General features: G+C 42.7%; 1 protein-coding gene across 1 annotated transcript in view; it reads right to left on the bottom strand.

Moving 5' to 3' along the window:
• Positions 1-25229, bottom strand: part of LOC139406492 (protein phosphatase 1H-like) — a 43598-nt gene extending 18369 nt beyond the window's left edge. The window contains exons 1-3 of the mRNA XM_071149140.1: positions 24880-25229; positions 9187-9358; positions 6219-6578 (exon numbers count right to left, since the gene is read on the bottom strand). Coding sequence (XP_071005241.1) covers positions 6219-6578; positions 9187-9358; positions 24880-25112 — 765 coding nt within the window. The 5' untranslated portion in view covers positions 25113-25229. The remainder of the gene's footprint in view (positions 1-6218; positions 6579-9186; positions 9359-24879) is intronic.
• Between the last annotated feature and the right edge of the window lie 222 nt (positions 25230-25451).

Below are 25451 nucleotides of genomic sequence, written 5' to 3'. Positions count from 1 at the left end.
GAGTTACAGTTCATGAGGAAATCAGCCAATTGAAATAAATGAATTAGGCCCTAATCTATGGATTTCACATGACTGGGAATACAGATATGCATCCTTTGGTCACAAATACCGTAAAGTAAATGGGATCACAATGGGCCTCGTCACTACCTTCTGTGCATTCAAATTTCCAATTGATAAAATGCAACTGTGTTCGTTGTCCGTAGCTTATGCCTACACATACCATTGCCCCAGCACCACAGGGCATTCTGTTCATAACGTTGACATCAGCAAGCTGCTCGCCCAAATGACGCCATAAACGTTTCCTCACAACTTGAGACATCTGTGGCATTGTGTTGTGACAAAACTGCACATTTCAGTGGCCTTTTGCCCCCAGCACAAGGTACACCTGTGTAATAATCATGCTGTTCAGCTTCTTGATATGCCACACCTGTTAAGTGGATGGATTATCTGGGCAAAGGAGAAATGCTCACTAACAGGGATGCAACATTTGTACACATCATTTGAGAGGAAGAAGCTTTTTGTGCTTATGAAACATATTTTATTTCAGGTCATGAAACATCGGACCCACACTTTACATGTTGCATTTATATTTTAGTTCAGTGTACCAGTAGTACCATTACAGAATCAATGTGCAGGGGTACGAGGTAGTTGAGGCAATACAGTATGTAGGTAGGGGTAAAAGTGACTAGGCAATCAGGATATATAATAAACAGAGTAGCAACAGCATATGTGAAGAATGTGAAAGTGTGTCTGTGTGTGTGTGTGAGAGTGTGTTTTGTGTGTTGGACTGTCAGTGTAGTATGTATGAGTAGAGTCTAGTGAGTGTGCATAGAGTCAGTGCAAGAGAGTCAGTGCAAAACAATTAAAATAATGAAATAAATAATAAAAACAGGGTCAATGTCAATAGTCCGGGTAGCCACTTGATTAACTAATCAGCAGTTTTATGGCTTGGGGATAGAAGCTGTTCATGTGCCTTTCGGTCCCAGACTTGATGCTCCGGTACCACTTGATGAACGGCAGAAGAGAGAACAGTCTATGACTTGGGTGGTTGGAGTCTTTGAAACTTTTTAAGGCCTTCCTCTGACAACGCCTGGTATAGAGGTCCTGGATGGCAGGGAATTCGGGCTCAGTGATGTATGTCGGATGTGGCAGGGCTTGCAAACGATCACGGAGGATTATAACGGGAAGCACAGCCGAGAGCTGCTCAGTGACATGAGCCTACCAGACGAGCTAAATGGCTTCTATGCTCGCTTCGAGGCAAGCAACACTGAACCATGTATGAGAGCACCAACTGTTCCGGACGACTGTATTATAACACTCTCCATAGACGATGAGAGTAAGACCTTTAAAACAGGTTAACATTTACAAGGCCGCACAGCCAGACGGATTACCAGGAAGTGTACTCACAGCATGCGCTGACCAGCTGGCAAGTGTCTTCACTGACATTTGTGTGCATGTGTGTGTGTGTAAAACTCTCCTGTAACAAGGCCCTAGTGACACGCCAGCAACTGTTTCCCACCACTGCTGTCGGCTTGGAGGAGAAACACATTTCTCAGGAGATGTGTGTGTTTGTCTGTGTGCTCGTGTGTGTGTGTGTGTTACGAAGGGGGAACGACGTGAACAAACGTGTCCTTCACCCAGGGTGAGTTTTGAATCTGTAGCGGTGCATACATATTCATCCTGTCAAACGCCTGTGGCTGCAGGGAGGGAAGCCTTCAATAATAAATATTTTCCTCATAAACAACTAGCTACACCTTTCTTCCCTTATGGCATCTGGTAGGCACAATGAAAAAAACTATTTCACAATTAAGCATACAAACAGTCAATGCAAGACAACAAGTTAGGATTAGGGTTTTTACCCCATTACAGGCATAATTGACTATAGCTTTAGTGGGGTAAATGCATGTATTTCCAGAGCAGCAGAGAGGAAGACTAGGCTTCCCAAAGATCTGATCTTCCCCTGTTATTTCTGTCCTTCTGTAAACAGATTGCTGATAAGGCCGTCGTGAGCCATGTTTCTTTTTGATGTTTACTTGTCTCTGTGTGTTTATCAGGCTCTGGCAGCCTCCTCCAGACACGGCCCGTTTCCATAGGAATGTGGTGATTCATGTCAGCCTGAGAACTAGACTCCGAACCGGTGGTTGGTGGTTACCCCAGATAAGAGAGGGGTAAACTAGTCAGACAGAGTTACTGGCTAATTTGCACCACCACCCCAATAATGATGAAAGATTTACATTTATTTGAGAATTAGGTTAATTAAAATAAGAAGCGAGAAGAGATGGGGGAGCAGAGGGACAGAAAAGTGTTGCCTTGTCCCTGTGAAGAGAGAGTGACAAAGATAAAGAATGAGAGCGATAGAGAGGGAGAAAAGAAAAGAGAGCAGCATATTCACGTTATGAAATCAAGTATGTGAATGAGCGGAATAGTGTGGAATATCATGGTACGGGGTTTAACATTAAAATTCTCCATAATAGACTGCTGTTGAATCAAAGCCAAAAATGTGTGTGACATCCACTCAACTGTATCGGCATGACCATGTACTGTTATTTGATGAAATTCTGGATTTATATATAGATGTTTCATCTTAAATTCTTGTACATCACACTTTCATTATAACACAATCGTTAAGCATAAACACAGTCTGAAATGTGTACAGGTGCATGAGGTATGGTGCATTATTATTAGTCTCGATAGATTGGGTTGACAGTGACAATAGGCTGGGAAAATCACACTAACTCAATAAATGGCTGCACACTGCCATCTAGTGGTGATGTAGAGGAAACAGCTACCACCGCAGTACCCAGGTTTGTCTGAAGTTATGCATGTTAATGTCAGCAGTTATATGGAACAGGTGAGATCAGAATGCATTTTGGCACTCAGATATCAGCATTTCAGGCTTAGATGTTATCAATTAACTAGACACCAGGAGGTGAACTCTCTCTCAGATGTGTAGATAGGAAACAACAGCTGAAGTCAGCAGGGACAAAAGCAAGAATCCTCAATAAAAACGTTAAGACAACGAGGCTAAAAACCCACAACCTTCGTGACCCCTCATTGGCCAATCCTGTCATGACCACCCTTTTGATACTCCGTGTGTATGACCACTGGGCTGCTGACTGAGCTGAATTTAAGTCCACACATCCACTTACAGCCCCACAACCAGATGTTGAGCAGCACAGACATTTTTGGAGGGCCTGCGGGTTGGAAGGGAAAAGTCCACCAATTGCGCTACTGTAGATTGACTGGCACCATATGCTGCTGATTTGAAGGGAACAGTCACAGATAATGGATTAAAGCGATGGGGAGATAGAGAGGGGGTAACACGCCTTATCACTGGCAGCCAGCTGTTAAGACACCCACTCGTCTTAATGCTAAGGAGCTGCCGGAAGAACACACAGACACAGCTGAAGATGGAGCAAATAAAAATCAAACCTGGAGTTAAGAAACATTGTAAACTGGGTGGTTCGAGCCCTGAATGCTGATAGCCCTGGTATATCAGACCGTATACCACGGGTATGATAAAACATGTATTTGTACTGTTCTAATTACATTGGTAACAAGTTAGAAATAGCAATAAGGCACCTCGGGGGGTTGTGGTACAGTTGAAGTCAGAAGTTTACATACACTTAGGTTGGAGTCACTAAAACTCGTGTTTCAACCACTCAACAAATTTCTTGTTGACAAACTATAGTTTTGGCAAGTCGGTTAAGACATCTACTTTTTGCATGACAAGTAATTTTTCCAACAATTGTTTACAGACAGATTATTTCACTTATAATTCACAGTACCACAATTCCAGTGGGTCAGAAGTTTACATACACTAAGTTGACTGTGCCTTTAAACAGCTTGGAAAATTCCAGAAAATTATGTCATGGCTTTAGAAGCTTCTGATAGGCTAATTGACATCATTTGAGTCAATTGGAGGTGTCCCTGTGGATGTATTTCAAGGCCTGCCTTCAAACACAGTGCCTCTTTGCTTGACATCATAGGAAAATCAAAAGAAATTAGCCAAGACCTCAGAAAGAAAATTGGAGACCTCCACAAGTCTGGTTCATCCTTGGGAGCAATTTCCAAATGCCTGAAGGTACCACGTTCATTTGTACAAACAATAGTACGCAAGTATAAATACCATGGGACCACACAGCCGTCATACCGCTCAGGAAGGAGACTCATTCTGTCTCCTAGAGATGAACGTACTTTTGGGTGAAAAGTGCAAATCAATCCCAGAACAACAGAAAAGGACCTTGTGAAGATGCTGGAGGAAACGGGTACAAAATTATATATATCCACAGTAAAACGAGTCCTATATCAACATAACCTGAAAGGCCACTCAGCAAGGAAGAACCCACTGCACCAAAACCGCCATAAAAAAGCCAGACTACGGTTTGCAATTGCACATGGGGACAAAGATCGTACTTTTTGGAGAAATGTCCTCTGATGAAACAAAAATAGAAATGTTTGGCCATAATGACCATTGTTATGTTTGGAGGAAAAAGGGGGAGGCTTGTAAATTGAAGAACACCATCCCAACCCTGAAGCACAGGGGTGGCAGCATCATGTTGTTAGGGTGCTGTGCTGCAGGAGGGACTGGTGCACTTCACAAAATAGATGGCATCATGAGTCAGGAAAATTGTGTGGATATATTGAAACAACATCTCAAGACATCAGTCAGGAAGTTAAAACTTGGTTGCAAATGGGTCTTACAAATGGACAATGACCCCAAGCATACTTCCAAAGTTGTGGCAAAATGGCTTAAGGACAACAAAGTCAAGGTATTGGAATGGCCATCAACACAAAGCCCTGGCCTCAATCCTATAGACAATTTGTGGGCAGAACTGAAAAAGCGTGTGTGAGCAAGGAGGCCTACAAACCTGACTCAGTTACACCAGCTCTGTCAGGAGGAATGGGCCAAAATTCACCCAACTTATTGTGGGAAGCTTGTGGAAGACTACCTGAAATGTTTGACCCAAGTTAAAAAATGTAAAGGCAATGCTGCCAAATACTAATTGAGTGCATGTACACTTCTGACCCACTGGGAATGTGATGAAAGATATAAAAGCTGAAATAATTCTCTCTATTATTCTGACATTTCACATTCTTAAAATAAAGTGGTGATCCTAACTGACCTAAGACAGGGAATTTTTACTAGGATTGAATGTCAGGATTTCTGAAAAACTTAGTTTAAATGTATTTGGCTATGGTGTATGTAAAATTCAGACTTCAACTGTATATAGCCAATATACCACGGCTAAGGGCTGTATCTAGGAACTCTGTTGTGTCGTACTTAAGAACAGCCCTAAGGCATGATATATTGGCCATATAAATAACATTTTATTTGTCACATACATGCGTTTAGCAGATGTTATAGCAGGTGTAGCGAAATGCTTGTGTTTCTAGCTCTAACAGTGTAGTAATATCTAAGTGATTTCTAACAATTTCACAAATCCCTAATACACACATCTAAAGTAAAGGAATGGAATTAAGAACATATAAATATTGGGCGAGCAATGTCAGAGCAGCATAGAATAAGACAGTAGAATAGTATAGGATACAGTATATACATGTGAGATGAGTAATGCAAAATATGTAAACATCATTAAAGTGACTAGTGTTCTATTATTAAAGTGGCCAGTGATTGATGTACCACACCCCCTCGTGCCTTATTGCTTAATTAACCTACTTCAGACATATAGGCAGAGTATGTCTGTATGTACAATAACCAGACAGTTATTATTAGAAATAAAGAAGGAAGCTGCATTCATACAATGCATACTAGTCCTATTCCCAGTGGGTTGCGATGTTGATCTCCGTATGCCAACTGCTAATATAAATCGGCAGAAAAAAAATAGCGTAATTGCCGAGAATGTCCATCAATTGAGCAGATAATGAACGGATAATGGATAGTTAAAGTGCGATGTCTCTTAAAGTGAATGTGCCGTATTTAATTGATGCTGCGGTGTCCCTTATGCTATAATTAATGTCTAATTAATGCATGGTTTATATATGTAGAGTCCCTTACTCCCAGAACGTCACTCAGCACAATTGAAAATGCGTTCCTTCAGACCGGAGTTCAACAGGCCACAACGTAGTCGTTCGGATAGAAATAGATGTAGAACAAATATGCCGGTCTCTGACATGTAAAACAAGGAATCACATCCACGGTTTTCATTACACTTCCATCTACAATGTTCGCCTACTGAACATAGCCCTGAACTCACCATCTCTTTAAAGGCGTTCTCAATGGCTCCCATCACCATGCTCTCGTGATGGATCTTCTTCTCCGTGAAGAACCTGGTGGGCGGGGGGTGGCTGGGGGAGCCGGGGGCCCCTGCAGCCCCCCGCAGGGAGGCGGCCCTGGTGATGCCCCGGTGGGTGGTGGGGGTGAGGTGGTAGTTGGTGGGCTCTTCCCCCTGGATGATGGGGGCCAGCTGGGCCGGGTTCCTCAGGACATCCAGGACCTCCTGGAGGTGTTCTATGATGTGGTGCTGGAGCAGCTTAGATGCCACCACCGCTGCCCCTGAGCCCGCGTGGCCGTCAAACAGACCCCAGTAGTGGAAGGTCAGTCCGGGCTCCACGTCCTGGACACACACACACAGTATTTCAGAAGGAAACAGATATTCCCCAAGCACAAACATATACCGTTTTTTTTATTTTTCTGTGGTAGACCTGAAAACTGTAGCACACACATAGGAAGCTTGTGTACATCTCAGAGACTATCAAATATACATATATTCCTGTGTGGTCCGGCATGCACAGACACACACGGGAATTTAAGTAGAACAAAACCCTGGTCATCTACAGGAACACATCTACTAGTCTGCAGCTCTGGAAACAACCCTGGTCATCTACAGGAACACATCTACTAGTCTGCAGCTCTGGAACCAACCCTGGTCCTGGTCATCTACAGGAACACATCTACTAGTCTGCAGCTCTGGAAACAACCCTGGTCATCTACAGGAACACATCTACTAGTCTGCAGCTCTGGAACCAACCCTGGTCCTGGTCATCTACAGGAACACATCTACTAGTCTGCAGCTCTGGAAACAACCCTGGTCATCTACAGGAACACAGCTACTAGTCTGCAGCTCTGGAAACAACCCTGGTCATCTACAGGAACACATCTACTAGTCTGCAGCTCTGGAACCAACCCTGGTCCTGGTCATCTACAGGAACACATCTACTAGTCTGCAGCTCTGTAACCAACCCTGGTCATCTACAGGAACACATCTACTAGTCTGCAGCTCTGGAAACAACCCTGGTCATCTACAGGAACACAGCTACTAGTCTGCAGCTCTGGAAACAACCCTGGTCATCTACAGGAACACATCTACTAGTCTGCAGCTCTGGAAACAACCCTGGTCATCTACAGGAACACATCTACTAGTCTGCAGCTCTGGAAACAACCCTGGTCCTGGTCATCTACAGGAACACATCTACTAGTCTGCAGCTCTGGAACCAACCCTGGTCCTGGTCATCTACAGGAACACATCTACTAGTCTGCAGCTCTGGAAACAACCGTGGTCATCTACAGGAACACATCTACTAGTCTGCAGCTCTGGAAACAACCGTGGTCATCTACAGGAACACATCTACTAGTCTGCAGCTCTGGAAACAACCCTGGTCATCTACAGGAACACATCTACTAGTCTGCAGCTCTGGAACCAACCCTGGTCCTGGTCATCTACAGGAACATATCTACTAGTCTGCAGCTCTGGAAACAACCCTGGTCATCTACAGGAACACATCTACTAGTCTGCAGCTCTGGAAACAACCCTGGTCATCTACAGGAACACATCTACTAGTCTGCAGCTCTGGAAACAACCCTGGTCATCTACAGGAACACAGCTACTAGTCTGCAGCTCTGTAACCAACCCTGGTCATCTACAGGAACACATCTACTAGTCTGCAGCTCTGGAAACAACCCTGGTTATCTACAGGAACACAGCTACTAGTCTGCAGCTCTGGAAACAACCCTGGTCATCTACAGGAACACAGCTACTAGTCTGCAGCTCTGGAAACAACCCTGGTCCTGGTCATCTACAGGAACACATCTACTAGTCTGCAGCTCTGGAACCAACCCTGGTCCTGGTCATCTACAGGAACACATCTACTAGTCTGCAGCTCTGGAAACAACCCTGGTCATCTACAGGAACACATCTACTAGTCTGCAGCTCTGGAAACAACCGTGGTCATCTACAGGAACACATCTACTAGTCTGCAGCTCTGGAAACAACCCTGGTCATCTACAGGAACACAGCTACTAGTCTGCAGCTCTGTAACCAACCCTGGTCATCTACAGGAACACATCTACTAGTATGCAGCTCTGGAAACAACCCTTGTCATCTACAGGAACACATCTACTAGTCTGCAGCTCTGTAACCAACCCTGGTCATCTACAGGAACACATCTACTAGTCTGCAGCTCTGTAACCAACCCTGGTCATCTACAGGAACACAGCTACTTGTCTGCAGCTCTGGAAACAACCCTGGTCCTGGTCATCTACAGGAACACATCTACTAGTCTGCAGCTCTGGAAACAACCCTGGTCATCTACAGGAACACATCTACTAGTCTGCAGCTCTGGAAACAACCCTGGTCATCTACAGGAACACATCTACTAGTCTGCAGCTCTGGAAACAACCCTGGTCATCTACAGGAACACATCTACTTGTCTGCAGTCTTTTGTTCCCATCCATCACTTACACTCCCATTTCAGCTAACCATCATTTTGCAGATTAGTTGACATTTTATTTTTTATTTATTTTACCTTTATTTAACCAGGCAAGTCAGTTAAGAACAAATTCTTATTTTCAATGACGGCCTAGGAACAGTGGGTTAACTGCCTTGTTAAGGGGCAGAACGACAGATTTGACATGGTCAAGTGTGTTAGAGCTGGGCTGGAATATCAGTCTTCACATCCTGTGTGTTAGTGCTGGAATATCACAACCCTGCACACCGCACCCTGCAGCTCGCTCTAGAACCAGGCTTAGCGACCACTGCTGTAGCTGGAAGGCAGTAGACTGTAGCCTCATTTCGCCTTGCTTACCAGACTTATATGTCAGACTGGATAAGAGACTATGGATGATATGAGGCCGGGGAATAGAAGAGTCTACAGGTCCTGATGTGATAGAATGAGGGGGAAGGCCCCAGGGTATTAGACTACATCTGGAAAGGTGGGGCTACTCACAGTGTTCTCCCTGAGCCCCAGCCCCTCTCCATTGGGCAGAGAGGACCTCCTCCGGGTGGTAGGGGGCCTGTTGGAGGTGGAGTTGCCCCCGGCACTGGGTCTACTCCTCACCACCACCACCTCACAGCACGCCTGGTCTTCGTTCAGATGGCTCTTCCCCGCGTTGATCACCCTGTGGGAGAGAGAGGCCAATGGGAAGCAGACACACATTCATTTCTCTCGTAAAGTAAGGGCAGCAGGTAAATCTGAACCAGTGGACACTTTATGTAAACAAACAACTCATACAATGCAACAATAAAAAAGCAAGAAATGGAGGGAGGAAGCTGTGCGCATTCTGGAGAGCTGAGCACCTGATTTCTGGAGAGAGACGTGCCATGTCTTCGCCATACACCTCTCCCCTTCTTGCCTCAACATTCTCAATTACACTTCAAGACACATTATCTTCAAAAATATTTCAGTGGTCACAGTGGTATCAGTGGTCACCAACCAGTCCATCACGGTCGACTGGTCGTTCTCCAAGGCATTACTAGTCGATCACCAAACATTTTTGTAAAAACCCAACAATAAAGCCTTGCATTTATATATTCTTTTTTTTTCTTCATTTCATGTTGTTGGCGGAAGGTGCACTTGATTCAGTAGCCCTAGTGCCGGGAAAGCAACGTGTTCCCATTTTGAATGATTTCATGTGTGAAGGTAAAACTTCACCTACCCGGCAGGCCCAGAGAGCAAATCAAGTGCAACTATAGGCCTACCGCTGGCCAATCAGATAGCTCAGATCACCATGTCTGCACAGTTTCCTCAAGCCATGGACTGTAAAAATAAGCTTTGAACGCACAGCAAAGTTGATACTGTGATATTTCAAAACCACGACTAGACTCAATGAATACAGCAAAGAGCTGCTGTTTTTATGAGTAAGTTCATGTGTAAGTTGTCATTCAGCACTGTCAACACTTTGTTCAACACTTAAAAGCCATAAAATGTGCCTTTTCCCTACTACCACTCAAGCCACAACCAGCACCGCAGCTATAATGAATGAATATAGCAAACTCTTCCGATAAGCCTGCTTTGCTATTATTAACAGCTTGTGTCTCTTAATATCAAGGAATATTTCACTTTCTCTGGTCATAGGAGTAGCAAAATGAATTGGTGCATGAGGCAGAAATAATGCAGTGCGACTTGAATTTCACCATTAGTAGAGGGAGAGCAGAGGGATGGTGAGTCAGGTGAGAGGCAGCCTCACAGCTGCTCCCTCCCCTCAAACTGACCATCAGATGCAGGTCATCAGTCCAGAAAAAAGTACAATATTATAATTATTATAACATAAACAAGAGTTGAAATCTGAAGTTTACATACACTTAGGTTGGAGTGATTAAAACTCGTTTTTCAACCACTCCACAAATTTCTTGTTAACAAACTATAGTTTTGGGCAAGTCGGTTAGGACTTTGTGCATGACACAAGTAATTTTTCCAACAATTGTTTACAGACAGATAATTTCACTTATAATTCACTGTATCACAATTCCAGTGGGCCAGAAGTTTACATACACTAAGTAGACTGTGCCTTTTAAATAGCTTGGAAAATTCCAGAAAATAATGTCATGGCTTTAGAAGCTTCTGATAGGCTAATTGACATAATTTAGGTGAATTGGAGGTGTACATGTGGATGTATCTCAAGAACTACCTTCAAACTCAGTGTCTCTTTGCTTGACATCATGGAAAAATCAAAAGAAAATCAGCCAAGACCTCTGAAAGAAAATTGGAGACCTCCACAAGTCTGGTTCATCCTTGGGAGCAATTTCCAAATGCCTGAAGGTACCACGTTCATCTGATGGACCACACAGCCATCATACCGCTCAGGAAGGAGACAATGTCTGTCTCCTAGAGATGATCGTACTTCGGTGCAAATGTGCAAATCAATCCAAGAACAGCAGCAAAAGACCTTGACCGTGAAGATGCTGGGGGAAAAGGTACAAACCTGAAAGAACGCTCAGCAAGGAAGAAGCCGCTGCTCCAAAACCGCCATAAAAAAGCTAGACTACGGTTTGCAACTGCACATGGGGACAAAGATCGTACTTTTTGGAGAAATGTCCTCTGGTCTGATGAAACAAAAATAGAAATGTTTGGCCATTGTTATGTTTGGAGGAAAAAGGGGGAGGTTTGTAAGCCGAAGAACCCTATCCCAACTGTGAAGCACAGGGGTGGCAGCATCATGTTCTGGGGGTGCTTTGCTGCAGGAGGGACTGATGCACTTCACAAAATAGATGGCATCATGAGTCAGGAAAATTATGGGGATATATTTACGCAACATCTCAAGACATCAGTCAGGAAGTTCAAGCTTGGTTGCAAATGGGTCTTCCAAATGGACAATGACCCAAAGCATACTTCCAAAGTTGTGGAAAATGGCTTGAAAACAACAAAGTCAAGGTATTGGAGTGGCCATCAACACAAAGCCCTGGCCTCAATCCTATAGAACATTTGTGGGCAGAACTGAAAAAGTGTGTGCGAGCAAGGAGGCCTACAAACGTGACTCAGTTACACCAGCTCTGTCAGGAGGAATGGGCCAAAATTCACCCAACTTATTGTGGGAAACTTGTGGAAGGCTACCTGAAATGTTTGACCCAAGTTAAAACATTTAAAGGCAATGCTACCAAATACTAATTGAGTGCATGTAAACTTCTGACCCACTAGGAATGTGATGAAAGTAATAAAAGCTAAAATAAATCATTCTCTCTACTATTATTCTGACATTTCACATTCTTAAAATAAAGTGGTGATCCTAACTGACCTAAGACAGGGAATCTTTACTAGGATTAAATGTTAGGAATTGTGAAAAACTGAATTTAAATGTATTTGGCTAAGGTGTATGTAAACTTCCGACTTCAACCGCATGTTCACGCAGCTGTGCCTCACAAGTAATACAACAAATGTTCTATACCAGTGTAATCATATACCTAAAATGTTTAAATATATTTTCTAAATGGTCTGAGAAGAACAATGTCTGCAGGGCAATTCAAGCATAGCCAATATGCAGTGATAATGTATTGGGCCTATAGCCTACTGCACAAACCTCATTGCTACAGGACTGTTTTTAGTTGGTGAATGTTGCACAGGCTTACGTTTAAATATGGCTTCAAAAAAAATCTGAGCAGTACATCTCAGCTTGCATGTTGACTCCGAAAGTGATCTGGACTCAGAAAAGGTTGGTGACCGCTGTTTAAGGTGCTTTTCACTGACAGCCACAACTCAATCTGCTAGGCCTACTGCCACGCACGCTGCCCAAATTGCGGGCTTTCCAATGCCTAAGCACTTGTGCTTTGAAATAATCCACAGCTATTTTTTATTTTTACAGAAGCTAATGATCCTCTGTGACTAAGTCATGCTCTCTGGTGAAGTATTTTCAATGGCTTTATTTGGACATGAGTAATTATATCATTTTGGCAAAACATAAATTTACTTTAGGGGAAGCCAGCATCCAAACTGCGCAACCGTCAACTTTCCTTTCCAAATCACAAGTGGCTAAAACCAGAGATCTGTAGGGTATGTAATGACAAGATGCTCATGTCTCCACCCTAACAATGGGAGGCATTGTTCTAAAGGCTCGAAGGCAGGCAACAAGCTTAGGTCTGCATAGTACGCCCATATAAACACATTAGGCTTATTCTGGAAAGATTTCGGTGAGAGTGAGCCCTCTTGCTTCGCCTCTTCCTCTCTGCTGAAACTCTTACCGGAGAGAACAGCACAGTGAGCGAAACAGTGCCCCTCTGTCTCAGTATGTGTAGACCATGTATCTGATGCGGTCTGGCCAGAAATAGTATGACATTCCATCCTCTATTTGTCCAGACAGCATCAGATACATGGTCTACACATATCGAGACAGAGGGGGCACTGTTTCGCTTACTCGGCTGCTTTATCTGAGATTGATGTGTCTTTCTGGTGTAGGCATGGGTGGGCTTTTCCTTTGGCATAGACATGGGTGGGCTTTTCCTTTGGCATAGACATGGGTGGGCTTTTCCTTTGGCATAGCCATGGGTGGGCTTTTCCTTTGGCATAGCCATGGGTGGGCTTTTCCTTTGGCATAGCCATGGGTGGGCTTTTCCTTTGGCATAGACATGGGTGGGCTTTTCCTTTGGCATAGCCATGGGTGGGCTTTTCCTTTGGCATAGACATGGGTGGGCTTTTCCTTTGGCATAGCCATGGGTGGGCTTTTCCTTTGGCATAGACATGGGTGGGCTTTTCCTTTGGCATAGACATGGGTGGGCTTTTCCTTTGGCATAGCCATGGGTGGGCTTTTCCTTTGGCATAGCCATGGGTGGGCTTTTCCTTTGGCATAGACATGGGTGGGCCTCCCTTCTCAGATTGAGCAAAACATAAAATACATTGTTATTAAGATGTCTTCAATAATATTGTGGATAATCATGCTCCGTACAAAAAATGAAAGGTTGAAAGGTAGATCGAATGCCTGGTACACTCCTGCATTATCAGAAGTCTTTCATAAAAGAGATGATGCTTGGGTCAAGGCCAGGAACACAGGGTTAGGCCCGGACTCGCAAGCTTTTAAGCAACTGAGGAATCATTGTGCAAGACAAATCAGAAAGGCTACAGCTGATTATTATGTAAACATTCTTTCAGATTGTAATGGGAACCTGGCTATATTCTGGAAAACTGGCAAATCACAAAAAAGGGTTCTACTTCCACCTCTTTGCCACAACAAATTCATTCAGACACTGGCCTCATTACAGGAAAAATACCATCATTGATGCTTTTAAAGAACATTTTATTTCAGCAGGCTCTCTTTGAAAGAACTTCTAAGCCAATTCACAATGATATTGGGCTGGAAGCTGATAGGGGAAACCTAGTGAATGAGAAGAGAAATTATAGTCAAACCTTTTCTTTTAGGCTATTTACAGAAAATAAGTTCTGGGCGCTTTGCTACAGCAATAGACAACAAGAAATCCACAGGGGCCGACTAATTGGATCCCGGTCTGCTTAAACGTGCAGCGCCCGTCGTTTGTTAATAACCCAGATGTTTTATTTAACGTTGTTATCATGAAATATTCCAAAAGTATGGAAATCAGCTCTTCTTGCCACTCCATAAAGACGGGAGAGTAGTTATCTTAATAATTACATCGCTACATTTCAAGGCTTCCTTGTCTAGCTAAGATTCTTGAATTCTTAGTAAACGCACAACTTTACTCTTTTTTAATCTGAGAAATGTATTTTCAATGTAAACCAATCAGGGCATTGCACTATTCAAGCCACCACTTTAGCTGTTAATGATCTTGTCAAAGCTTCAGACACTACAATGAAATGTGCTGCTTTGCTTGTGGACCTGTCAAAAGCTTTTGATACTGTTAATCATGTTATTTTATTGAATAAGTTGTCCTCCACAGGCCTGAGCTTTGACGCCAGTTAATGGTTTCATGATTATCTTCGTGACAGAACTCAGGTTAACGGGATTGATGGGGATCAGAATTTCCCCGACGGCATCCCTAGCCGCATCCTCAGAGCATGCGCAGACCAGCTGGCTGGAGTGTTTACGGACATATTCAATCTCTACCTATCCCAGTCTGTTGTCCTCACATGTTTCAAGGTGTTCACCATTGTTCCTGTCCCCAAGAAAGCAAGGTAACTGAACTAAATTACTATTTCCCCGTAGCACTCACTTCTGTCATCATGAAGTGCTTTGAGAGACTAGTCATGGATCTTATCACCTCTACCTTTCCTGACACCCTAGACCCACTTCAATTTGCTTACCACACCAATGGACTATGCAATCACACTGCACACTGCCCTATCCCATCTGAACAAGAGGAATATCTATGTTAGAATGCTTTTCATTGACTAGCTCAGCATTCAACACCATAGTACCCTCCAAGCTCATCATTAAGCTTAAGGCCCTGGGTCTGAACCCCGTCCTGTGCAACTGGGTCCTGGACTTCCTGACAGGCCGCCCCCAGGTGGTGAAGGTAGGAAACAACACCTCCACTTCGCTGATCCTCAACACTGGGGCCCCACATGGATGTGTGCTTAGCCCCTCCTGTACTCCCTGCCCTCCTGGATACTTACTGCACACGATGTCACAGGAAGACCAAAAAGATAATCTAGGACTACAACCACCCGAGCCACTGCCTGTTCACCCCACTATCATCCAGAAGCGAGGTCAGTACTGGTGCATCAAAGCTGGGACCGAGAGACTGAAAAACAGCTTTTATCTCAAGGCCATCATACTGTTAAATAGCCATCACTAGCACAGAGGCTGCTGCCCCATATGCATAGACTTGAAACTGTCACTGGCCACTTTAATAATGGAACACTAGTAACTTTAATGTTGACATATCATCTCATATGTATATACTGTATTCCATCCTATTCTACTGTATCCTATCTATGCCGCTCTGACATTGCTAGCACAAATATTGACATATTCTTAATTCCATTCCTTTACATTTATTTGTGTGTATTGTTAGATATCTAACAAGTAATATTACTGCACCGTTGGAGCTGGAAACGCAAGCATTTCGCTACACCCGCAATAAGATCTGCTAAACACGTGGCAAATAAAACTTGATTTGATTGGGAGAAACTCCCCAATCAAAGACTCGCTGCTGTAATCACTGCCAAAAGGTGCTTCAACAAAGTACTGAATAAAGGGTGTGAATACTTATGTAAATGTGATATTTCAGTTCATAAATTAACAAACATTTCTACAAACCTGTTTTTGATTTCTCATTGGGTATTGGGTATTGTGTGTAGATTGATGGGGGGTGAAAAACAATTTAATATGTTTTAAAATAAGGCTGTAACGTAACAAAGTGTGGAAAAAGTCAAGGGGTCTGAATACTCTACGAAGGCACTGTTGACTCATCAGATGGTTCTCCAATCTAACATGTTCCTGCATATATATACACACTTAGGCATTTGTATTGATATGGATTTGAAATTTAAAAAACAAATGACTGGTTAAGAAGCTAAGATTTAAATGTGTCTTTTTCTACACAAACATATTGAGCTCTCTCTAAGCAGTAGTAAACAGATTATTCAATCAACCTTTTTATCTGTTCTTGATTATGGTGAAATTATTTATCAAAGTGCAGCTGCTACTACTTTTAAACCATTGGATGCCATCTACCATAATGCTTTTGTTACACGTAACAGTTTTGAGACTCACCACTGCATCCTGTATCAAAATGTTGACTGGACTTTGCTAAAGACCTGCAGATCACCACATTACTCCTGTTTGTTTACAAGGCCCTACTTCATAAACTTCCGTCTTAGCTAACTTTGCTGTCGAGTAGATACACCAGAGTTGCCTGACCCGTTCACAGGATTGGTTAACTCGAGGTTCATAGGGTCTCCACTGAGCTAGGTAAAGCTGCTTTTAGTAAACAAAATTCAAAGTACATTTCATCTTGATGTTCTGGTAACGTTCAGGCAATTTAAAGCATTAATTGGGGACTTATTTGTGGAGGAATGTAACAGTTTTTCTAGTTGATTTGTGATGGTTTTGTTTGTACTTCCCATGACTGTTTTTGTATCGTAATGTGTGTGTATGTATGTAAACTCAGCAAAAAAAGAAACGTCCCTTTTTCAGGACCCTGTCTTTCAAAGATAATCGTAAAAACGCAAATAACTTCACAGATCTTCATTGTAAAGGGTTTAAACACTGTTTCCCATGCTTGTTCAATGAACCATAAACAATTAATGAACATGCACCTGTGGAACGGTCGTTAAGACACACAGCTTACAGACAGACGGTAGGCGATTAAGGTCACAGTTATGAAAACTTAGGACACTAAAGAAGCCTTTCTACTGACTCTAAAAAACACCAAAAGAAAAGATGCCCAGGGTCCCTGCTCATCTGCGTGAACGTGCGTTAGGCATGTCCGTACTGTGAGACGCCTAAGACAGCGCTGAACCCACCGTTGCTGGACCAGACAGGACAGGCAAAAAGTGCTCTTCGCTGACGAGTCGCGGTTTTGTCTCACCAGGGTGATGGTCAGATTACCCTTTATCGTCGAAGGAATGAGCGTTACACCGAGGCCTGTACTCTGGAGCGGGATCAATTTGGAGGTGGAGGGTTCGTCATGGTCTGGGGCGGTGTGTCACAGCATCATCGGACTGAGCTTGTTGTCATTGCAGGCAATCTCAATCCCATTGAGCACATCTGGGACCTGTTGGATCGGAGGGTGAGGACTAGGGCTATTTCCCCCAGAAATGTCCGGAAACTTGCAGGTGCCTTGGTGGAAGAGTGGGGTAACATCTCACAGCAAGAACTGGCAAATCTGGTGCAGTCCATAAGGAGGAGATGCACTGCAGTACTTAATGCAGCTGGTGGCCACACCAGATACTGACTGTTAGTTTTGATTTTGACCCCCCCCCCCCTCCCTTTGTTCAGGGACACATTATTCAATTTCTGTTAGTCACATGTCTGTGAAACTTGTTTAGTTTATGTCTCAGTTGTTGAATCTTGTTATGTTCATACAAATATTTACACATGTTAAGTTTGCTGAAAATAAACGCAGTTGACAGTGAGAGGACGTTTCTTTTTTTGCTGAGTTTATATATAGTGTATAATGTTATATTATACAGGGCACATTTGAAAAAGAGACCTAGGTCTCAAAATGTCTTCCCTGTCAAAATAAACAGATATTTTTTTGAAGCACACACCCTTGGGGGGCCCATATTGAGAGTCAGCATGGTGGAGGTTTTGTTGACTACCCTCATCACCTGGAGTCTGCCCGTCAGGAAGTCCAGGGTCCAGTTGCAGAGGGAGGGGTTTAGTGTACTGTATGGTTGAGGATACTTTTTTAGTTTAAATAGTGTTTCTTGTACCAGGCAGATTACACAAAATGACCTCCACCTCAGCAGAGTTTCCCATAGATCAGGGATTCCCAAACTCGGTCATGGGACCTCCCATGGGTACACATTTTGGTTTTTGCTTTAGCTCTACACAGCTGATTCAAATAATCAACTCATCATTAAGCTTTGATTATTTGAAAAAGCCATGTGCTAGGGTCAAAAATCTAAACGTGCACCACTGGGAGGCCCCAGGACCGAGATTGGGAAACCCTGCCACAGATAAAGATACTGTAATGAATGATCCCTAGGTGTTTGAGCCCAGACTGTCTGAGATGGAGCTACAAGGAGGCGGAGCTGCAGAGCTAGACTCCCGACCATCAAGTGTTACACTTTTATCTTGATAGGTATTTGATCTGAGTGGAATGGGCAGCCAGGTCAGGCCTAAGGGATGAACAGCATCTTCAGAGACAGTGATTGTGGTATTCAGTTGGTTACCTCATTCCACTTCCTCTATATGGCCTCACTTACTCGGTCTGACCTTAAATAGACCCGAATGCATTTGGACCCGTCATTGTGTACCATTGCCTGGTCCTAATAATAGGGCAGTGGCTGTGTTCCAATATCAACAGTCAACACAAGCATATCACGTCAAAACAAGCCAATGTATTGGACATTGCTAAGTGTTGTGCTTGTGTGGATTTGGGAATGTAGCCAGTGATATGCTTGGCTTTGAAGTCACAATTTGACTGTTACGCAGTAGAATACTGAATCAATGTGCATCAGTGTTGGGAAAGTTACTCAAAATAGTTTACCAAGCTACAGTACCAAATACTTCACACTGGAAGAAGTTAAGCAACACTAAAGCTACCCTTAAGAAAATATAAATCAAATCGTATGTCTACAGCTGTAAAACAGCTGTAGACCAACAATGCAGAGAGCAAAAAAATAAAAAATAAATTGTTACTTTAAAAAAGTAAAAACTACTTTGTGAAAAATTAGATGTAAATCTGAAATGTCAGACTACAAATTCCAAGAACCAATCACTTTGGGGTCATATGTTAATAGGCCAAATTACACCTTCTGTTAAAACAAAAATAAATGTTTCAAGTGAGAATTAGGCAGGCCTGAACCCGAAAAGGAAAGGAAATGATTGCCTACCCATATTTTATTTTTGCAGAAGACAGTGTGTAGTTCCAGTAGTTAGCTACACCGCTACATTGTAAAAAAATGTTAAAAAGCAACTGTAGTGAAATTACTAATTGAACTACATGTAGTTTACTACTCCCCAACACTGATGTGCATGTGAAGGGTGTGATTGTGCAATCAGTCATAGTCTGAACAAAGCCGGTGCAGAGAAGAGCAAACCATCAGTCTCCATTGTGAAAATTGCATCTGAGGAGAAGTACAATTCTCTTATCACCAGTCATCTTACTTCACAAGCAGACCTTGATCATTCGACAGAATAGACATTTCTCGTGTAATCTAATTCCTCTCTTATACATTCTGATTACATTGTCAGGGTCTATTTAATGACAAAGGCACGACTTGATTGATCATTCGAACCCAAAGTGAGTGATTAGATCACATTTAAGTCACGCTCAAACCATAACATTATATTAGGAGAGGAGAACACTTAAAATGATGACACTGATGCAGTTCCTGTGTATAACAGTCGCCGTGATTGATGGACAATTGACCTGAAACTGCTCTCATTTTCTTGTGGACATCTGCCTTGTTATGAGATAGAAACTATGTACAGTAGAAACATTATGCTACTACATCATGTGCTACACCATCCACTATCTATGTGAGTACAGTGATATGTATGGGTACTCTGAAGTTGACCGACATCCCCTTAGACATGCATGTCCGCCGGCCTCCAGTCATCAAAGTAGCAGTGTTCATGCTACATAGAAACACATATCGACTGATGTATTGATCCTTATCCATTCAGTTCATGAGTGCTATGTAAATGCAGGACAGGAAGCAGGGAGAGAGGAAGAGAGAGAGGAAGACTCTCTGCCCTTCTGAAATGTTAGCGCTAACAAGACCTGACAGCAGCCTGGGAGAGAGCGTGCGAAGCGGCCGGGTCAGGGGAGGGATGCTGCTTTAGTTTAGACTGCAATATCCATTCTATTATTTCTCCATCCATCAGTTAAATACAACAGCCTGCATCCAGCTCTTATAACACAGCCTATGACTAGGTTATCACAGTTAGAGGGTGATTCCTTGGCACAGGACACTGTTTATTCTCTCCCTAAGTGGATCAGTAGATATCACATCATCTCAATATGGCCTGGCTTCCGGCTGGGAGGAGATGGGCCAGGTCTCACCACAACAACACGGCCTGCTGGTCAACCAGCTGTTGACAAATCCACTGCAGTGTAGCAGTGCCATGCCTACACTGAGAGCTGGCAGAGGCATGTTGGGCATAGCCTCACATGGACTAGATTGCTTTTATTTGTAGTGGTGTGTAAAACTGGTGCTTTGCAGCATGCATGCTGAGTAGGTGCTGAATGACCATGGTTGTCCAAATGGGATCTTCCGCTGTCCCCATAGAATAACCTTTTTTGGTTCCAGGTAGAACCCTTTTGGGTTTCGTGTAGAACCCTCTGTGGAAAGGGTTCTTCATGGAACCCGAAAGAGTTCTACCTGGAACCAAAAATAGTTATTTGAAGGGTTCACCTTCGACCTTAGAGGTCGACCGATTATGATTTTTCAACGCCAATACCGATTATTGGAGGACCAAAAAGGCAGATACCGATTAATCGGCCAATATTTATTTATTTGTAATAATGACAATTACAACAATTCTGAATGAACTTATTTTAACTTAATATAATACATCAATAAAATATATTAAGCCTCAAATAAATAATGAAACATGTTCAATTTGGTTGAAATAATGCAAAAATAAAGTGTTGGAGAAGAAAGTGCAATATGTGCCATGTAAGAAAGCTAACGTTTAAGTTCCTTGCTCAGAACATGAAAGCTGGTGGTTCCTTTTAACATGAGTCTTCAATATTCCCAGGTAAGAAGTTTTAGGTTGTAGTTATTATAGGAATTATAGGAATATTTCTCTCTATACCATTTGTATTTCATTGACCTTTGACTAATGGATGTTCTTATAGGCACTTTAGTATTGCCAGTGGAACAGTATAGCTACAGTCCCTCTCCTCGCTCCTCCTTGGGCTCAAACCAGGAACACAACGACAACAGCCTCCATCGAAGCAGCTTTACCCATGCAGAGCAAGAAGAACAACCACTCCAAGTCTCAGAGCGAGTGACGTTTGAAACGCTATCTGCGCGCACCCCGCTAACTAGCTAGCCATTTCATATCAGTTACACAAGCCTAATCTCGGGAGTTGATAGGCTTGAAGTCATAAACAGCTCAATGCTTGACACACAATGAAGAGCTGCTGGCAAAACGCACAAAAGTGCTGTTTGAATGAATGCTTACGAGCCTGCTGGTGCCTACCACTGCTCAGTCAAACTGCTCTATCAAATCATAGACTTAATTATAACATAATAAAACATAGTAATAGGTCATTAATATGATCGAATCCGGAAACTATCATTTCGAAAACAAGATGTTTATTCTTTCAGTGAAATACGGAACCGTTCCGTATGGGGTGGCATCCATTAGTCTAAATATTCCTGTTACATTGCACAACCTTCAATGTTATGTCATAATTACGTAAAATTCTGGAAAATTAGGCGGCCCAAACTGTTGCATATACACTGACTGCGTGCAATGAACGCAAGAGAAGTGACACAATTTCACCTGGTTAAAATTGCCTGCTAACTTGGATTTATTTTAGCTAAATATGCAGGTTTAAAAATATATACTTCTGTGTATTGATTTTAAGAAAGGCATTGATGTTCATGGTTAGGTACACATTGGAGCAACGATACGCACCGCATCGATTATATGCAACGCAGGACACGCTAGATAAACTAGTAATATCATCAACCATGTGTAGTAAACTAGTGATTATGATTGATTGATTGTTTTTTATAAGATAAGTTTAATGCTAGCTAGCAACTTACCTTGGCTTACTGCATTCGCGTAACAGGCAGTCTCCTTGTGGAGTGCAATGAGAGGCAGGTGGTTAGAGCGTTGGACTAGTTAACTGTAAGGTTGCAAGATTGAATCCCCCGAGCTGACACGGTGAAAATATGTCGTTCTGCCCCAGAACGAGGCAGTTAACCTACTGCTCCTAGGCCATCATTGAAAATAAGAATGTGTTCTCAACTGACTTGCCTAGTTAAATAAAGATTTAAAAAAGGTGTAAAAAAAAACATTGTAATAATTGACCAAATTGGTGTCCAAAAATACTGATATCCGATTGTTATGATTTGCCCTAATTACTCGGCCATTCCCATTATTCGGTCGACGTCTACTGCTAATCCTTTTTTCATTCTTGTGATTGAAATGTCTCCATACCTAATGGCTAGTTGAGATGATTGAGATGTGATCTCTAATCCTGAGGGAGTAAACGGGTATCACCCTCAACATTCCACAGTCGAGGGATGCAGACAGAGGGGTTTTGGTGTCATTTAAAACAACACAGATCCATTAAAACATGTTTGTTCTCTGAAGTTCAAACCATGACGATCTTGAACTCACCACTGCATTAGGCCTAAATACTGTATATTCTACTCTTTTGCACTGGGCGAAAATGCTATGGTCAGTTTTGTGGATTTGTGCCAGTAGTCATGTCTAGCTTGAGATGAAGAAGCATTTGCACATCTGAAATCGGGTTAATCATCGGGACATGGGAGTTGAAGCTGTAACATCCATGCAGAGGAGAGCTCCTTCCTTCACACTGTGTCCTTGTATTACAAATTGCATTTCTTTATCATAGACAGATTATATGTCAGTCTACCAGAGCTGAGAAATTACTAAGAAATGGAAAACTGTGGAGAATAGATGGACAGATTAAGCTTGAGAGAAAATAGTCTAAAATCTAATGACAGACAAGGAACAGACATTAAAACTATTTGTGTGTGTGTATATATATATATATAACAAACAATAGTTTTGGCAAGTCGGGTAGGACATCTACTTTGTGCATGACACAAGTAATTTTTCCAACAATTGTTTACAGACAGATTATTTCATTTATAATTCACTGTATCACAATTCCAGTGGGTCAGAAGTTTACATACACTAAGTTGACTGTGCCTAATCAGCTTGGAAAAGTCTTCAAAATGATTTCATGGCTTTAGAAGCTTCTGATAGGCTAATTGACATCATTTGAGTCAATTGGAGGTGTACCTGTGGATGTATTTCAAGGCCAAGTCAGAACAGTAGGCGAAATGAAGAGGGGTAAATAGACCAAATTATTAAGGTGATGCACATGGGCTACTAACATCTTACTACACAACATACACTTAGTATTACGTTCATAGCTACAGTATATATGTCTCCCTGGCATATTACACCATTTATGCAGCAGCATACAATACATTTTTGGATCACCTTGTTGTGCTGTGCTCACAGGAAGGTGGCGTGGCGGTCATTTGTGGGCAAATTTTGTCGTCAGTCTGGCATTCTCAGGATTTATGGTGCATTCAAAACAACTGGGAACTCGGAAAAATGCAAGGTTGAATCATTCAGGTCGTAGCTCTAGAAAGAGGAACGAATTCACAATTCCGAATTGGATGACCTTTCAAACCGTATTTTCCCCAGTCGGAGCTCCTTTATTCCCAATTTCCCAGTTGTCTTGAACTCACTGAAGTCAAGTTTTCGCAGATCCGAGTTAAGTTGTTTTGAGTGAGGCACAAATCATGCTTCATTGACAGCATGGCCAATGTTGAATGTTTATTATTTTAAACTTGGAAAAGAGCCCCTTACTCACAGATTTCAGACCACACAGCCCCTCCACTAAATAGCAGGCTAGTGTTACTTTACAATGCTACTTTCACTGATTCCTTTCAACCCACTCATTGTTGAATTTGAGATTTCCAACTTGTTGTGTAATGTTTACATCCAATGGCTAAGATTGAAAGTATGATGTTGACATGATCAGTCCAATCAAAGTGACTGTACATGTAAAATGATTTGACAATTTTATCTGTGGCCAATGACTTTTTAATTTTATTTTACGTTTATTTAACTAGGCAAGTCAGTTAAGAACAAATTCTTATTTTCAATGACGGCCTAGGAACAGTGCCTGTTCAGGGTCAGAACGACAGATTTGTACCTTGTCAGCTCAGGGATTTGAACTTGCAACCTTCCTACTAGTCCAACGCTCTAACCACTAGGCTACCCTGCCACCCCGACCTTCTTGGACGGGTACTTCTAATGAAACTATGGCAGCACCCAAGAGGCTAGAATTTTCGAGCTCTACCTTTAGACTTGGCAGTGATGTAGTGTCCTAATGGGTGACATAATACTGGGTAGGCAACTAAATTAAGCTGCTGGACGATTTTTGTCTGAATGGATGGTCGGGTCAGAACATAATTATAATAATTTGTACACTACAAATTGACCATAACAAAGCCCAAAAATAGATTGTGTTTGAAAATAACAATAATTTCAAACATTGATTACATTGCGACACGATCACGTCTCTTGGGAAAAGATTGCCTAATTTAAACAAATGTTTAACTGGATTCCTGGTGATTTAACAATCTTTGATTTTAAAAAACGTAAATCCTAAATAAATAAATATCACTTGCGGGCAAGTTTTGGCACAAGGGCTGCCTGTTGCCAACCCATTGCACTAGTGTGGCAGGCTACGCTGACAGACGCAATTATAGCCTATTCCCATGGAACTAACCGGGGCACAATCAAATGAGGCTGATGTTTACGCTTCCTCTGGTGCAGGTAGTGCAATGTGCATGCTGTAACCTGCTGCGACTTAATAAAGATGGACGCATACTTACTCTGCATAACCAGTGGCCCACGGCAGCCTCTTCGTCTCTTTCAGAATGAGTATCGGCCGAGCAATATGATCCGCCGAGCACTCGATTTCATCCGGTGACAGTCCTAGAAACTCCGGTCTTGTGTACGGGTATTTCAGCGGTAAATCGCATCCACCGAGAGGTTCACTGTTCGAACTGCCAGCCATCATACCGCCCATAAAATTGGCCACAGCTGATTTCACCCGGGTGAGCATGTTCTTGCTGCAGCGTGTGTCCAAGCAATGCTAATGCCGGGGTCCCCTCACTCAGAATATCGCCTTGGCTTGGCGGCGCGTTTTGCGGACCGCAACGGTTCAGGTATGCGCCTCTCTCTATCAAATCATTCTGTACCGAATGAACGCGGAAATAAACTCATGGTGAGCACAGTCATGTGACAAACCGTTTGCTTGCTGGATTAGGTCGCGTACCTATCGCGCTATGACAGTGAGCAGCTGTTATTGGCAAAGCGCCAGTAGGTGAAAAATGTAGGCTAATTATCCTGGAATGCCGTGGCAGGTAGGCAACAGTAGACTGCTACAACAAGAACCGAAGGC

Source organism: Oncorhynchus clarkii, chromosome 4 (assembly GCF_045791955.1).
Source record: "Oncorhynchus clarkii lewisi isolate Uvic-CL-2024 chromosome 4, UVic_Ocla_1.0, whole genome shotgun sequence".
Taxonomy (NCBI): Eukaryota; Metazoa; Chordata; class Actinopteri; order Salmoniformes; family Salmonidae; genus Oncorhynchus; species Oncorhynchus clarkii.
The sequence above is the reverse complement of the archived record's forward strand: the minus strand, read 5'-3'. Positions and strand labels throughout refer to the sequence as shown.